Here is a 14,302-nt window from a genome sequence, read left to right as displayed (position 1 = left end):
TTTGGAAATTTAAACTGTTTCTGATACGTGATATTAAGGGTCTTCGAGGTTCTCGTTGGGGATGTCCTTCTCTTCCGGCAGAAAGAGTTCATCAAAGAGACAAGATCGAGGTGAGGATGATAATGCTACAGAATTCCAGATAAAGAGGCATGGCCCTGAGAAAGTGCCTGCAAGGTGTCATTTTGATACGATTAGCGCGCAGGAAGTTGCTGAACGCATTGGAGTACATATGACTACATCGCTGCCGCCCTGCGATAAGATGTTTCCTTGGCTTCATGGCTATTCAACCTCTGCACCACCTGAATACGAGGATGCCATTAGCATAGTACGTGCCGAGCCGATGTCCCGAAAGTGGATTCAGAACTCAGGAATATTGAAAAGCTCACTAGATCCTCATGAATTTATGATGACATGGACGAATGATAAGAACTACTGCCATCCCGATAAGAAGGAATCTGCTTTGATTTTGAGGAATTTGATACTCCAGCAGCTTGCAAGCATTTCTGAGGTACTAAGCGATGAAGACATAGATGGCTGTGTCACGTTATGCTTGAAGTACAATATCCTTCCATTTCTCGCAACTGATGCCTTTGCAAGACAGACGTATGGGGCAAGGAAAAAATGGAAGGTATGCAACAGTTTTCAGCAGGGCAGCGGAATATCTGATTATATGTCTTGTAGCTCCCGACAGCCTGGTGCGTTTAGGAGATTCGATATCCAGCCCGCTAAGATGGTCGAAATGTCATCTACCATTGTAATATACAGTTTATTAGAAAAAACTGATGATAATGATGTGAAAAATCCGGAAGATACCAGTCAGCAGTTGGCAACACTCATAATGTTGGCACTTAAATTTGTGCAAAGAAACTACGGCTCCGAAGATAACATTCAGCATAATATAAGGATATTAAGTTATTCATCACTAGAGGAAATTCCTATTGAACTAATAGCGACACCTCCAATTCCAACAAGTGCTCTAACCAAGCCCACACGGCAGCAACTGGTATCACAGTTCGACGTGGTCTCTTTCAATAATTGGGACAGAGATTTGTTATATCGAGAAAAACTCGAAATTTCAAAGATGTCCTCCGCAACTTGCATTACTGATGATTCTTCAGTGTGGTTTGGCAACTCCACAGATTATCAAATCTATAAAATGTTGGCTGATAGCTTTCGGTCCAATGATAACATTCAACCCCATTCCACTTATTATTCAATGAAAAATTCAATTGTTGACATACCGTCCTTGGAGTATAATTTGAGTGACGAAGCAACTGTCGATTCAAAGATTTTCAATATACCAAACGCTTCGAAACGATGGGCTTTAATGTTAAGATGCAGTGAAAACTCTGTGCCTCCAACACTAGAAAAGCTGTGGGAGACTTTGACATTTCTTTTGGAATGCAATACTAATAAACGAATAGAGCTAGATTTTCCAAGCTCTGGTACAATAACGCTGGGCTCGCTAAATATTGAGTTTATTAAAGTTATTTTGAACACTTGTTTTGTCATATATCAAATATCAAAAAAAACAAATTTGGGAACTTTGGTTCACTGCTCAGATGGATATACCGAGACAAGTTTCCTACTCGTAGCCTATACAATATTCTTAAGGGATTTGTCGTTGGACGACGCCCTTATCGAATTGCATTTGAAAAAAGAACGTCCTTTCTTCCTTTTTCATGTTGATTTGCAAGTTCTGGGGCATTTACAAACGCTGTTTCGTAATTTCAGTCCTAGGAGGCCAGACAATGCAAAATATTTTAGTTTTAATGAGAGCGGAAAATTCGAACCTTTGAGCATTACAGCCGAAATGTTCAGTAGAGTCTTTCTTTACAAGGTTCCGATGGAGTCAGACCTTACTAATTTGAAAGGACCCCTACCTTCGAGAATATTATCGCATCTCTATTTGGGTTCACTTGAACATGCTCAATCACCAGCTCTTTTGAAAAAATTAGGCATCAATTATATTGTTTCAGTAGGTGAAGTGCTATCCTGGACAGACGGATTCCATGAAAAAACGACAGTACTATCAACGTCATCTCTCTCCGTAGCAAGTGTGGATACTATTACAAACAGCACAAATATTACGATAGCCGCTGCATTAGAAAAAAACGGTTTCAGCGACAGGAAAGACTCTTCTATCGAGATTCTTCAACAAGATGGATTTAAAATTCTGAGAATAATGAATTTGGGGGACAATGGGAAAGATACACTGACACATCAATTGGAAAAGATCCTCGCTTTCATTGATGAAGGGTACAGCAAAAAAGGGAAAGTTTTAGTACATTGCATGGTCGGAGTTTCTCGATCAGCGACGGTATGTATCGCAGAGTGTATGGAAAGATTGCACTGTGACATACTGCGAGCATATTTGTTTGTTAGGGTGAGAAGACTCAATATAATAATTCAACCAAATCTGATGTTTATGTATGAGCTTTTGAAATGGCAGGAATTTCAAGGGGGGACAAGGAATATTGATTGGCATATACTTTGCAGATCTATATCAGAATTAAACAATAATTATATATAGGTCTTTTTTCAACACATATTGACTTAAACGAGATTTTATTGCCAGCAATCAAATAAGATTTTTTTCTTCTGAGTACTTGATGTGGACAAATGAATGACTTATCCATTAATCTAAGGAGGCATACTTGAGTAAATGCTTTGGAATAATATGGTAAAACTTTTTTTCTTTTAACCATCTCTTAGAAAGAATTCTCTGTGAATATTTGAAGCCAGAATCACAAAGAATGGTTGCAACGTTGGATCCCTCCGGTAAAGTTTGTGCCACTTTGCAAGCTGCCACGACGTTAAGTGCTGCAGTACCACCAACATAAATGCCTTCTTCATCAAGCAATTTGAAAATCATGACAATAGTTTCTTCATCAGGGACCAAAAGGGCATCGACATCCTTAATAGCCTCCAAACCTTCCTTTAAATTCTCCGTGATTCTTTTATTCCCGATACCTTCTGTGAAAGAAGATCCTTCGGTTTCCATAGATCCAAACTTAATGTACGGGTAGTTAACAGATCCAGGGGAATCGGCGACGACCAGTTTACAATTGCCCTCGGTAGCCTCATATAAATACTTGGCAACTCCCGAGAAAGTGCCACCTGTGCCAGATGAACAAGTGAATGCATCCGTAGAGAGACCAGCACTTCTCAGTTGGCTAAAAATTTCAGGCCCTGTTGTGTGATAATGTGCTTGCCAATTAGCGGGATTATCAAACTGGTTTGTCCAAACGGCATTTGGTAAACTTTTCGCCAAATCTCTTGCTCTATTATTGAAATTGAGAGGGTTGCTGATTGGTACCACTGGAACTCGATGAACCTCAGAACCTAAACTTTTTAATAATTCGGACTTGTTGGGGGATTGACTATCAGGCATAAAGAACACCGTGCGGTAGCCACGAGCCCTAGCAATATGGGCCAGTCCAATTGCCGTGTTTCCTGCCGACCCTTCTACAATGGTTGGATCAGGCTTATTAGGATCCAAATGCCCATTTTTCTCCGCTTGTTGAATCAAATACAGGGCAGCTCGATCTTTGACTGAACCGCCTGGATTTTGAAATTCTGCCTTTCCCCAAACATTTCGGCCTAGGTGTGCTGATATCTTATTCAGTCTGATTAATGGCGTTTTACCAACTGCATCGGTAAGTCCCCTTGAGGCCAGTATTCCACCATTAAACACCATTCTCCTCACTTTTTTTTCCACTGAACGAGGCAGTATTTTATCATAATTCTTGATATCTTATCATATCCCTTTTCAGTATGCTGTAATGCACTCGGACAAAGAGAAGCTAACCGAAAGAATAATCTGATTGTAGTTTAGATAAAAACGGAGCTTATTTACAGGGTACCTAGGAGTTTTAAAACGTATTTAGACAAGATAATTATGTAATTGAGTATTCAACCAGCAATGTGAGCTGGTTCTCTTGCTATATCTTCAGCCAGCGAATAGCCTGGCTTTTTTTTGCTGCTAGATCTGGTTGCGCCCACAGAGTTGATCTGTTCCATTAGCTGGGCAACTTTTTTCTCCTCAGCGACAGTATCCCAAGCCAACTTGTCGTTCTTCTTGAATAGTTTCTTGATCGTCAAAATCTCACTGGAAAGTTGTTCCTTCGATTTCCCCAGAAGCATCTTGTTGAGATTTTGCAAAGTAACTGTCTTATACCCTGCGCCTCTTTCTTCATCACGTAGGATATACCTTACTGCAATCCACAATTTCATGTTCCCTCTTTGAATGTTCCCGTTCGCATCCAGAACAGGTGTATTCACCAGCTCCAAAATCGACTGTTTGGCCCTATCACCCAGTCTTGGTTCCAGGTGGAGTACTCTCGTGTAGCCACCATCTCTACCCATATACTGAGGCGCTATTTCGTTGAGGAGTCTTTTCATCAACTTGGAATTGTCGCCGGATAGAAAGAGTTTTGACTGAATCTGGGCAGCCAAAGGCGACTCGGAGTTCTCGTGCACCTTCTTAGCCCACGTAATCACTCTTTCAGCAAGTCTCGACGCCTCTTTGCACTTCTCATGCGTGGAAGTTATTGTGCCATGTTGAAGCAACTGCGTAACCAGATTCTTCAACAGCGCCTCCCTGTGAGGCTTCGTGCGCGACAGCTTCCTGGCTAGACCAACAGTCATGCTGAGCTAAATGAACGATGGTTTAGAATACACTAACCTTGACAGAAACTAAGTCCAAAGGCACAAGGACGAGCAGAAAGTCTCTAAACTAGTGCTCATTTCATGAACTTTTCATGATTTGAAGGCCCACTCTACTGAAAAATTACATACATCGTTTTGTACGTCATACAAATCAACAGAGCTCTTACTCTTTTGAGGCTTTCTTTGGATATCTATAGCGTATTTTCAACCATTGTTGCACTGTAGGTGTTTATAGTAAGATGTGAATGCCTTGTTGCGCCGTATTACACCTATTTTTACACTTTCTGGTCGTAATTTTGCCTTGTTTGAATGGTATTCATCACATTTTGCAGAGTGCTAACAGGGAAAAAACAAAGATCAAAACTTGAAAACTGTACTATTTGAGAGAAAGAACAGATTGAAACATGCTATAAAGCGTTTTTCAAACGTTTTACACCAGCTATACTAATTAAATATGGTTCTTGATCCTTCACGGTACCAGGATAGGAGGACCTGGAAGATGACGCCCGCAATGTTGAGAGCGAGACAGCCATTTTTCAAGATGAATATGGTTGGTCTGGGAGTACTTTTAGGAGTTACAGGGGGTGTTTACTATTACACGTACAACTTTCTACACAAGGATAACGATTTCGAAGACGTTCCAATTCCCCCCATCGATGAAAAGGAGTTACAAAAGCTGAAGAAAGAATACGAAATGCACAAGGCCAACAGGGACAAGCAATGATGAATCATCTTCTTTGGAAGCTGAGAGGACTCTATGTACACATGTAAATAATCAAATAGTTTCTGACCGTTATGTCTGCTCGCTTAGTTAAGTGACACATAGGGTCAATAGTGCAGCAGGTGACACAATTAGGGATCTTTTTTGTTTTTTGGTTACTTATTCAGTTTGTTTTTTCGTATTTATTTCTTTATACACGAAATCTTGCAGCATTAAAAAGGTGGATTTAGCAGCTTCGTTTCAAGAAGCACGTTCAGAGGTCGTACTTTGAGGTCATTGCAGCATCATGAAGTACACTTTGGAGGACCAGGTTGTCCTCATTACAGGAGGATCACAGGGATTAGGAAAACAGTTTGCAGTAAAGTATTATAACGAGTCAGTGCGTACCAAGATTATTATTGTGAGCAGGTCGGTCGCGAAACTGAAAAATGCTGTAACAGATATTACAAAGGGTGATAAGGCGAGTCCATTGAATAGCGACACCGATGTGTTTGGATCTGACCAAAGAGTATATTATATGTCATGCGACATGTCTGAGCACGAAAGTGTGGCAGGTCTGTTTGACACTTTGTTTGCAGTGAAACTGTTACCGACCCAGGTACTCGCCTGCGCCGGTGGATCTACGCCGAAACTGTTCAAAGACCTCACCGGCAGTGAGATTGAGATGGGAATAAGAATGAACTACATGAGCACAGTTTTTTTGGCAAACAAGGTAGCACAATTGCTTCCCCACAGTCATCTCATCCTATTCTCCAGTGAGACTGCATTTTTCCCGTTCATTGGATATGGCCAGTATGCGCCACTGAAAGTCTCGATAAAGGCATTGACGTCCATTCTGAGGCAGGAGCTTTCGGAGGGTAGAGTATCCTGTGTTTTCCCAAGTAATTTTGCGAGCGAAGGCTTTACGGTCGAAGAGTTGACAAAACCGTCAATAACTAAGCAGATTGAAGGCCCCTCAGAGACAATCTCGTGCGAGGAATGTTGTGACAAAATCGTCTGGTGGCTTTCCAAGGGCTACGATGACGTCTCTATCGGTTTTTTGGGCTGGGTCCTAATGAGCACAGATATGGGGCTGAACAAACATCACAACTACTCTTTTCTTTGGTTTTTACAAATCCTGTTCGGGACTTTGACAAATCTACTCATTGTGCCGCTTTTCATGATGAAGTGCACTTACGATATCAAGAAATGGTACAAAGAACAACATAACAAGCAACACAAGATTTAAATAGAGTATTCGTATCATCAACAACTGAAAGAGTCTTATAAACACCAAAACGGTAGCACAATCTTAACACGCTACTCCGAGCCTCTCTGCCTTACATTAATTATCTGTACTTCGGTTTACTCTCTGTTAATTCATTCGTGTTAAAAGTGACCACAGTACCATATATATAATGTTTTCTCTTTTCTGGCGGAATTTGAAAAAATTTTCAGGTCAAAAAAAAAAAAAAAAAAAGATAATGCGATGAGGTAGATTTGCACCAACTCTAAAGGATCACTAGTATCTTCTTGTTACCATCTTAAAATAATATTAGACAGCTAGTGTAGTCATTTCAAGATGTCGGTGTATACATGTAATTGTTGTGGGATTCAGTTTGAGACGAGTGAAGCTCAAAGAGCCCATATGAAATCAGACTGGCACCGTTACAATTTGAAAAGAAGAGTGGCAAATTTGCCGGCAGTTGCAGAAGGTATCTTCTTATCAAAAGTTCAAGCATTGACGAAAGATGAAACCGAAGAGAGTGGTAAGAATAAGCAGTTGACCAAAAAGGAACTAAGAAGAAGGGAAAAGGAGGCATTGCTGGAGAAGAAAAGACAACTCTTGAAACTTGCAGAGGAGAATGCCAGGGAGAATATGCAAAAACAATCACAAAAGCAGGCCGAGCGTGGTGATCTGAGGGAAGAGAGTACAGATGCAAAAGTAGGCCAGGAGCCTGCGGAACCTACAGAAAGCACTACATCCACGGAAGATGAGCTAACAGAAGAGCAACTGGCGGAAAAGTTAATGCAACAAAAGATTGCCAACAAAGTTGACATACCATTGAATGAGTGCTTCTTTTGCAGCAAAAAATTCCAAAGTATTGAAGACAATCTGGAACACATGTTCAAGGATCATGGATTTTACATACCGGAGCAGAAATATTTGGTGGATAGAGATGGGCTACTGAAGTATATCGCCGAGAAAATTGGTTTAGGTAACGTTTGTCTGGTTTGCAATTATCAGGGGAGATCAGTGGAAGCCGTGAGAGCACACATGCTTGCTAAGAGACATTGCAGGATACCGTATGAAGAGCAAGATGATCAATTAGAAATTTCAGAATTTTACGATTTCACAACCTCTTATGGTACCTTCGACAAATCGAACGATGCTGGTAACGCAGATGATTGGGAGGATGTTGATAGTGCTGATGACGGCGTTGAAAGTGAAGAAGACCTTCCACAGGAGGCTCTATATCATGATGGTGTGGACTTGCACTTGCCAACGGGTATAAAAGTTGGTCACAGATCGTTACAACGTTACTATAAGCAGAACTTGAAGCCGGAAAAAATTCTGTCTGAGGGCCAGGGAACTTTGGTAGCTGCTGATACGAGGTCTTTCTTGACAATGTTGAATAAGAAGGATGTTCAAGTCCAACAGAGAGTTTGGCAAACGGAAGTAAAGGATAAAAAGAGGCATGACAAGAGAGCAGCAAAATTTGTTAACAATCAACCTCACTATAGAGATCAATTACTGCAGTGATTCTGGTTAGAAAGGAGTCTATAGATGTATAATAGTTAACTGATTTTTTTTTTCTCTTGAGATAACTTCTACACACGTTAATATGTATCGCGTGTTCTGTTTTGCAATGGAAGAGTCAAGTGTGAAAAAGGAACACTAAGAAAAAACCCGAGCTTCGTAATCATTTTTTATTATTTTTGATTGTTAATGATGCTCAAACGAATTTCTGTACTTTCAGTACTTCAATTGGTCTCGGTGATTATTTTTTGCGTAGGGTTTTTCCCTCAAAAGAAAGTTTTAAAAGGTGATAATGATTTCGTAATAGAAAGAGAGTTTCAAACGGGTTCAAAACCTACTTTCGATAAATTCGTTCTGGTTATAGTAGATGCACTACGTAGCGACTTTATCTTTGATAAAGTGAACTCCAACTTCACATTTGTGCATTCGCTATTAAATAGCGGCGAGGCGTGGGGATATACTGCTTATTCAAACCCGCCAACTGTTACATTACCAAGGCTTAAAGGTATCACGACAGGCTCAACTCCGAATTTTTTGGATGCGATTTTGAATGTAGCTGAAGATGACTCATCTTCCAACTTGAATGAACAGGATTCATGGCTCAGTCAGCTATCCAGTCGCGGCAAAACAATAAGGTTCTTTGGTGATGATACATGGCTCAAGCTATTCCCATTGGAAACTTTCCAGCAGTATGATGGTACAAATTCGTTCTTTGTGAGTGATTTTGAAGAAGTTGACCACAATGTTACAAGACATCTGCCGGAGCAACTAGCCCATCAAAATGACTGGGATGTCCTTATACTGCACTACCTTGGGCTAGATCATATTGGACACAAGGGTGGTCCAAAATCTCATTTTATGCCATCGAAACATATTGAAATGGATGCTATCGTAAAGCAGATCTATGAAAGTGTTGATGATCGAACATTGATTTGCTTAATGGGAGATCACGGTATGAATGATGTGGGCAATCATGGCGGTTCTTCTCCAGGTGAAACTTCATCAGGGATGGTCTTGATGTCAAAAAAGCTGAAAAACTACGACGTTCCCATCAGACAAGCAAATGTGAATATACCAATTGAACTTTCTGACCCACAAAGTTACGCATATTTGACACCTATACAGCAAGTGGACTTTGTTCCCACATTGGCAGCTCTTTTGAACATTCCTATCCCAAAAAATAGTGTTGGTGTCATAATGTCTGATATTTTACAATTATTGGATCCAAAACTGGCAACTGTCAAAATCAAGGAAAATTACCATCAATTGAACTATATGCTGAATAAGGGCATTGGAAAACAGCTAAGCATCCAACATGAAGATATTTCGGGCGTAATAGAAACGATGAAAGACATTCAAATGGATTTAACCAGAGCTGCCACAAATTATAATTATGCTTACTTGAATATAGGCACTGTTACCATGTTAATAGTCACCTTTAATGTTTTATTTGTTGGGTACAAAAAAATGAAGCACGCGCCATCTTTTACATTGATAGTATTGATATCAGCTATTTTAGGTTTTTCAACTTTTGGAAGTAGCTTGGTCGAGGAAGAACACCAAATATGGTGGTGGATAGTCTGTGGCTTGATTTTATTATCATCTATCATAGTACCGGATAAGTTCATGGCTCACATTTCTATATTGATCTGTGTTAGATTGATTCGTGGTTGGAATAATAGCGGTCAAAAACATATCTATGATGATGTGACTTCGGAGGTCTTAAGACAACACTCAACGCTTAAATGGTATTTAAACCTGATAACTATAATTATTCTGGGCTTACAAGGATCAGCAAGTGATCCATTGAGGTTCGTAACAGCATTCCTGCTCTCTGCATTATGTTTTACGTACAAAATAAGCTGGGCTATAGTGAATAGAGAAGACGTTCCGTCGTGGATGTATAACCTGGCTCGTGATTTTTGTTTGCGATTTGTACCACAAAATGAGGGAAAAGAAGCCATGAAGGCGGCCCTTGTGCCTCTAGCCCAACTTTTTTTTCAGTGCTTTTGTGTCATTTTCTTAATCAGACTCATCAGTATCAAGCTGAATCTTTCAAGAAAAAACACGGTCATGGAGCTCAGCAGATATATTTCCATTTTAGCGATATTCCAGTCTCCAACCTCAAATATAGGACTCTTCCTCGTATTCCATATTCTAAAACATCTAATATCGAATCTGATCGTCACACGCTATGACTCAAATGTCTATTTTATCATCATAGTATCGTTAGTCATGCAGTACTTTACCTTTTTCCAGTTTGGAGGTACCAACTCAATCGCAACCGCAGATCTTTCTAACGCTTACAACGGCGTATCTGAGAACTACAACATATACTTTGTCGGACTCATGATGTGCGTTTCCAATTTCGCTCCTACTATCTACTGGTCAGCTTTTAAGTGGCCCCTCCTCTACACACACTCCCATAAGTATAGGAATTTCGCAAAATACCAATTGGTGATTTTAATCTTCAACTGCACCTACGGAACTTGTCTAGTAGCTGCGTGCTACCTGTTGAGATTTCATCTTTTTATCTGGAGCGTTTTCAGCCCAAAACTTTGCTACTTTGCGACCTGGAACATATTCATGAGTGTAATAATTGGCTGGATTATTGAATTATTGGTAGTATAGAGCCCATTGGGCCCTGTCATACAATATTTAATGAATAATCGTCACCATTTACTGTCTATATCAATTAGATCTATGCGATACCGTGCGAAGTGACTTAATTGCCATTTTTCCATCAATTAAAAAGGTGAGATTCAAACTTCGTAATAGAAGTGACCAAAAATCAAGCATCTGCAAGCAGAGGAAAAATCAGCGGTCCAACAATGCTACGTGTCTTGGAGAGAAGATTTTTCAGTAGCGCATCAAGGTTACTGCAACAAGAGACTGCTCAAGGAGCGAAGACTTTACAAGTGAAGTCTTCGTGTCCGGCTGGAACACCGCTTAATCTTGATATTAAGAAGGGCGGTAAGAACCCTGTTGCGCTTGATGATTCTGAGTATCCTGAATGGCTGTGGACGGTTCTAGAGAAAGAGGCACAAGAAAAAAAGCTGGCGGAGGATCCGATGAAGATGAGAAAAGTTGAGATTAGGAAAAGAAGTAGAGCTAACATCAAACAGAACAACTTCTTGGGGCAACTTTGATCGTGTGTTCGCAACCCAACGTCTTGTAATTATTGAAAAGCAGCTGTGCAGCTGCTCCAGGCCAAGTGTATAATGTATAATAAATAGCAGAGCTTCTTTAGTCACTAAAAACGACATGCTTATTCTAGTGATGATGAAGAGATATAAACTTTTGTAGAATTTGAGATGGCGTCAATGCATGCTTTAAACAAGCAACCATAGCTGAAGTTGGGCTGTTGGGTAATCGATTAGTTCTACCTCTACGATGTCACTCGAGGGGCATTCGATTTTCTCCGGGAACATATTGAATCAGTCCAATTCGGAGCGATTCTTCTTGACTGCGAATCGGGGTTCTCTCTGTGTGCTATATCAAGAGTCTATCCTCAGATGGTGTCTTGTTTCTGAAGACTCGTACAGATTCATGCAGTTGAAACCTGCAATAGAAAGTGTCAAAGGTGCAGTACTTTCGAAATCCGGTAATTTCATATGTCTTTACAGTGAAGTTGAAATACGGATCGTGGAGATTCCATGGTCTTATACAGATCCTAGTTCGATGGCGAGCGTGTTCCAGAGATACCGCTACATTAATAAAAAGGAGGAGTATGGACTCAAGCAGGTTTTATTTCACGGTTTGGCAGCGCAGGATAATACTATTATTGTTCTGCGGTCCGATGACTCCATAAGTTTGCTTAATTGGCAGCGTGATAATGACACAATCGTGTTGAATCGCCACTATAGAGCTCTTGGTCTGGATGCTGTTGTCAGTGATGTTTCGTCTATTACATTGAGTGAAGATTGCTTAACATTATACGCCGTAAACACTAGCGAAGGTGGAGATATATACGCATTTTATCCATGCTTGCCTTCTAAGCTGAACATTTCAAAGAAGGATCTAAAATTTCTACTGAATAAGTCCCTAGTACAGTATGAAGGTTTGAACGTCAATTCAAAAGCAGATAACAAGACAAACACTATTAAGCAGTTGCATTTTGTTTCTGCTATGCAAAAAAATAGTGCAACAGTGGGTAACGAAAAGGAAGACCTCCTTATTGAGGTTCCAGAAGGGCGTCGTCAAACAAGAGACCAAGGGCCCTTTACCATTTCGCCTTTTCCAAATAAACTTTACGATTGTACGTTTCACGAGATTTCAACTTTACCCATCAGCAAAGAACTTGACTTATTAGTACTGACAATGGACAATGGCTATGTTGCCATACTTTACAATGATTTAGAAATAACGATGAACTGGGAATTTACCAACTATGATCATAATAACTCATTCGTATTGGTAGAAATCATCAAACTGGATAAACCTGGGAAGCTGTCAATACCTGCTGGTCAGTACGGGAAATTCGCCGTATCCACTGATACGGGAGCTTATCTAATTGACACTGCTAAGTGGTCTGAAAAAATGGCTACGTGCTTAGTGGATTCAGATCTACAATTGATAGGCGAAATTACGTTTAAAAGTGACATAAAATTCATTGATTCCTTGTCTCACATCACATCAATCAGTTTCTGCAGTATGCTCGAAACTGATTCTCTGATTTTTGTTTCCAACCAATCAGTAGCTGTGACCCCACTAGAACCAAACATTTTGAAATTGCCTAAGAGCAATCATAATCAAAAAACTGATAGTTCCAATGCTTATAAAATACATTTTACTCAACCTATTGACGAGATAATGGCACTCAATCAGATCTTTCAGCAGGATATAAAAAAATCACCAAGTGTAGTAGTGGATCCAAAGACGAGACAACAACCGTTGGAGAATGACACCAACGAAATTCAACTCACTGCTTTGACAGAAGTTTCTAAGGACTTGATGACTGGAATTTCCAGAGGGCAAGCGCTCGGTTTGGTACTCCACAATCGTTTAAGGGAACAGCAGTACGAATTGACCTGCCAACTGAAAATGGGTAATGAGATATTGGAAAAACAAGACGTCATTGCGGATACATACGAGAGGCAGCTCTCCTCCAAAAAAAAAATTTCGGTTAAACAGAACTCTTTAATAGAAAGACTTAATGGTATGAAGAAAAGAATAACTGAAATAGAACGCTCCTCGAGCTATCAGAACAGCAAAATCAGTAAAAAGGAAATGGAATGGTTCAAAGAAATCAGAAACCAAGTGCTAAATTTCAACCAATACGTTCATACTCAGCGTAAGTTACAAGAGCAATTGCAGTACGTCTCAAAAGAGCTAAAGCTCCAACCTAATGAAGTGACTCTAGAACAACCATTAGATGATTGGGATGAGCTACGAAAAGTGCTAGATGAGGATACAAAGATTCTAAAAGAATGCAATGCACAAATAAGGCAAGCATCAACCGAAATTCATAACAATACCGTTAATACGTAACTATATACATAATAGCTAACGCCGCCCCATAACCTAACACCTCTACAATACTTACCAGTGCCTAAAAATCTGTAACTCTGCCATTGAACGAGTAATCTCCGTGCCTTAAGGGATCCTGTTTAGGTCCCCCAATCTCTCCAGTAACTGGATTTCTCTCCCCTTCAAACTCTGGTATAGTCTTGGAAAACTCCGGTGAGAACGAACCGATATCATTCTTCGTCAATATAGATGATTTCAAACTCTCCTTGGTGGGATCATTTTCAAGCTTGCGATTGTACTCATCAATTGCGTCCTGGCTTTGTGCAATTTTCTGTAGCCTTTCGAACTCCTCTTGATCCTCCTTTGGTAACCGTGGTGGACCAGGCGTTCTGTCTACATTCAGTAATCTTCTAGCACCCACGTTAGGTCCTCTCACTCTCAATATATTCCTCAGAACTAAGCGCATCGCACAAAATATTATCTTACACTCTATATAGCGTAGAGCTGACAAGAATCAGCTTTAAACACATATTTTTGAAAAGTAGGTCTTTCACTAAATCTCAAAGACGAATTATATCTAATTACTTTTTGATGCGCTAGCGTAAATGAACAAAAAGCCAACACGTGCAATTGTAAGAGAGTGGCTTTCCAATGATTTATTCCTTTAATCGACAATTGATAAGAGATTGACTTCCATGATT

At 40.1% G+C, this 14,302-nt stretch overlaps 10 protein-coding genes across 10 annotated transcripts; 7 read left to right on the top strand and 3 right to left on the bottom strand.

Moving 5' to 3' along the window:
* Positions 1-61: 61 nt before the first annotated feature.
* PPS1 (tyrosine/serine/threonine protein phosphatase PPS1) lies at positions 62-2,533 on the top strand (the record flags this gene model as incomplete). Its single annotated transcript, XM_037287982.1, has 1 exon — positions 62-2,533. The coding sequence occupies one exon, from the start codon at positions 62-64 to the stop codon at positions 2,531-2,533; it is 2,472 nt and encodes an 823-aa protein (XP_037143877.1).
* A 105-nt stretch (positions 2,534-2,638) lies between these two features.
* On the bottom strand, positions 2,639-3,700 carry HG535_0C05020 (uncharacterized protein; the record flags this gene model as incomplete). The annotated part of the gene is made up of 1 exon (XM_037287981.1): positions 2,639-3,700. One exon carries the CDS (start codon positions 3,698-3,700, stop codon positions 2,639-2,641), a length of 1,062 nt encoding a protein of 353 aa, XP_037143876.1.
* Positions 3,701-3,915: 215 nt separating this feature from the next.
* On the bottom strand, positions 3,916-4,650 carry MRPL8 (mitochondrial 54S ribosomal protein bL17m; the record flags this gene model as incomplete). The annotated part of the gene is made up of 1 exon (XM_037287980.1): positions 3,916-4,650. The coding sequence occupies one exon, from the start codon at positions 4,648-4,650 to the stop codon at positions 3,916-3,918; it is 735 nt and encodes a 244-aa protein (XP_037143875.1).
* A 475-nt stretch (positions 4,651-5,125) lies between these two features.
* On the top strand, positions 5,126-5,395 carry COA3 (Coa3p; the record flags this gene model as incomplete). Its single annotated transcript, XM_037287979.1, has 1 exon — positions 5,126-5,395. The coding sequence occupies one exon, from the start codon at positions 5,126-5,128 to the stop codon at positions 5,393-5,395; it is 270 nt and encodes an 89-aa protein (XP_037143874.1).
* A 283-nt stretch (positions 5,396-5,678) lies between these two features.
* Positions 5,679-6,620, top strand: TSC10 (3-dehydrosphinganine reductase; the record flags this gene model as incomplete). The annotated part of the gene is made up of 1 exon (XM_037287978.1): positions 5,679-6,620. One exon carries the CDS (start codon positions 5,679-5,681, stop codon positions 6,618-6,620), a length of 942 nt encoding a protein of 313 aa, XP_037143873.1.
* Positions 6,621-6,953: 333 nt separating this feature from the next.
* Positions 6,954-8,135, top strand: REI1 (Rei1p; the record flags this gene model as incomplete). Its single annotated transcript, XM_037287977.1, has 1 exon — positions 6,954-8,135. One exon carries the CDS (start codon positions 6,954-6,956, stop codon positions 8,133-8,135), a length of 1,182 nt encoding a protein of 393 aa, XP_037143872.1.
* Positions 8,136-8,321: 186 nt separating this feature from the next.
* Positions 8,322-10,763, top strand: LAS21 (mannose-ethanolamine phosphotransferase LAS21; the record flags this gene model as incomplete). Its single annotated transcript, XM_037287976.1, has 1 exon — positions 8,322-10,763. The coding sequence occupies one exon, from the start codon at positions 8,322-8,324 to the stop codon at positions 10,761-10,763; it is 2,442 nt and encodes an 813-aa protein (XP_037143871.1).
* A 200-nt stretch (positions 10,764-10,963) lies between these two features.
* MRPL37 (mitochondrial 54S ribosomal protein mL54) lies at positions 10,964-11,281 on the top strand (the record flags this gene model as incomplete). Its single annotated transcript, XM_037287975.1, has 1 exon — positions 10,964-11,281. The coding sequence occupies one exon, from the start codon at positions 10,964-10,966 to the stop codon at positions 11,279-11,281; it is 318 nt and encodes a 105-aa protein (XP_037143870.1).
* Positions 11,282-11,525: 244 nt separating this feature from the next.
* Positions 11,526-13,622, top strand: NUP82 (linker nucleoporin NUP82; the record flags this gene model as incomplete). Its single annotated transcript, XM_037287974.1, has 1 exon — positions 11,526-13,622. The coding sequence occupies one exon, from the start codon at positions 11,526-11,528 to the stop codon at positions 13,620-13,622; it is 2,097 nt and encodes a 698-aa protein (XP_037143869.1).
* Positions 13,623-13,683: 61 nt separating this feature from the next.
* Positions 13,684-14,067, bottom strand: SDH8 (Sdh8p; the record flags this gene model as incomplete). Its single annotated transcript, XM_037287973.1, has 1 exon — positions 13,684-14,067. One exon carries the CDS (start codon positions 14,065-14,067, stop codon positions 13,684-13,686), a length of 384 nt encoding a protein of 127 aa, XP_037143868.1.
* Positions 14,068-14,302: the final 235 nt, after the last annotated feature.

This window comes from Zygotorulaspora mrakii, chromosome 3 (assembly GCF_013402915.1).
Source record: "Zygotorulaspora mrakii chromosome 3, complete sequence".
NCBI lineage: Eukaryota > Fungi > Ascomycota > Saccharomycetes > Saccharomycetales > Saccharomycetaceae > Zygotorulaspora > Zygotorulaspora mrakii.
Note: the sequence above shows the minus strand (reverse complement) of the source record. Positions and strands in the feature narration are given on the sequence as shown.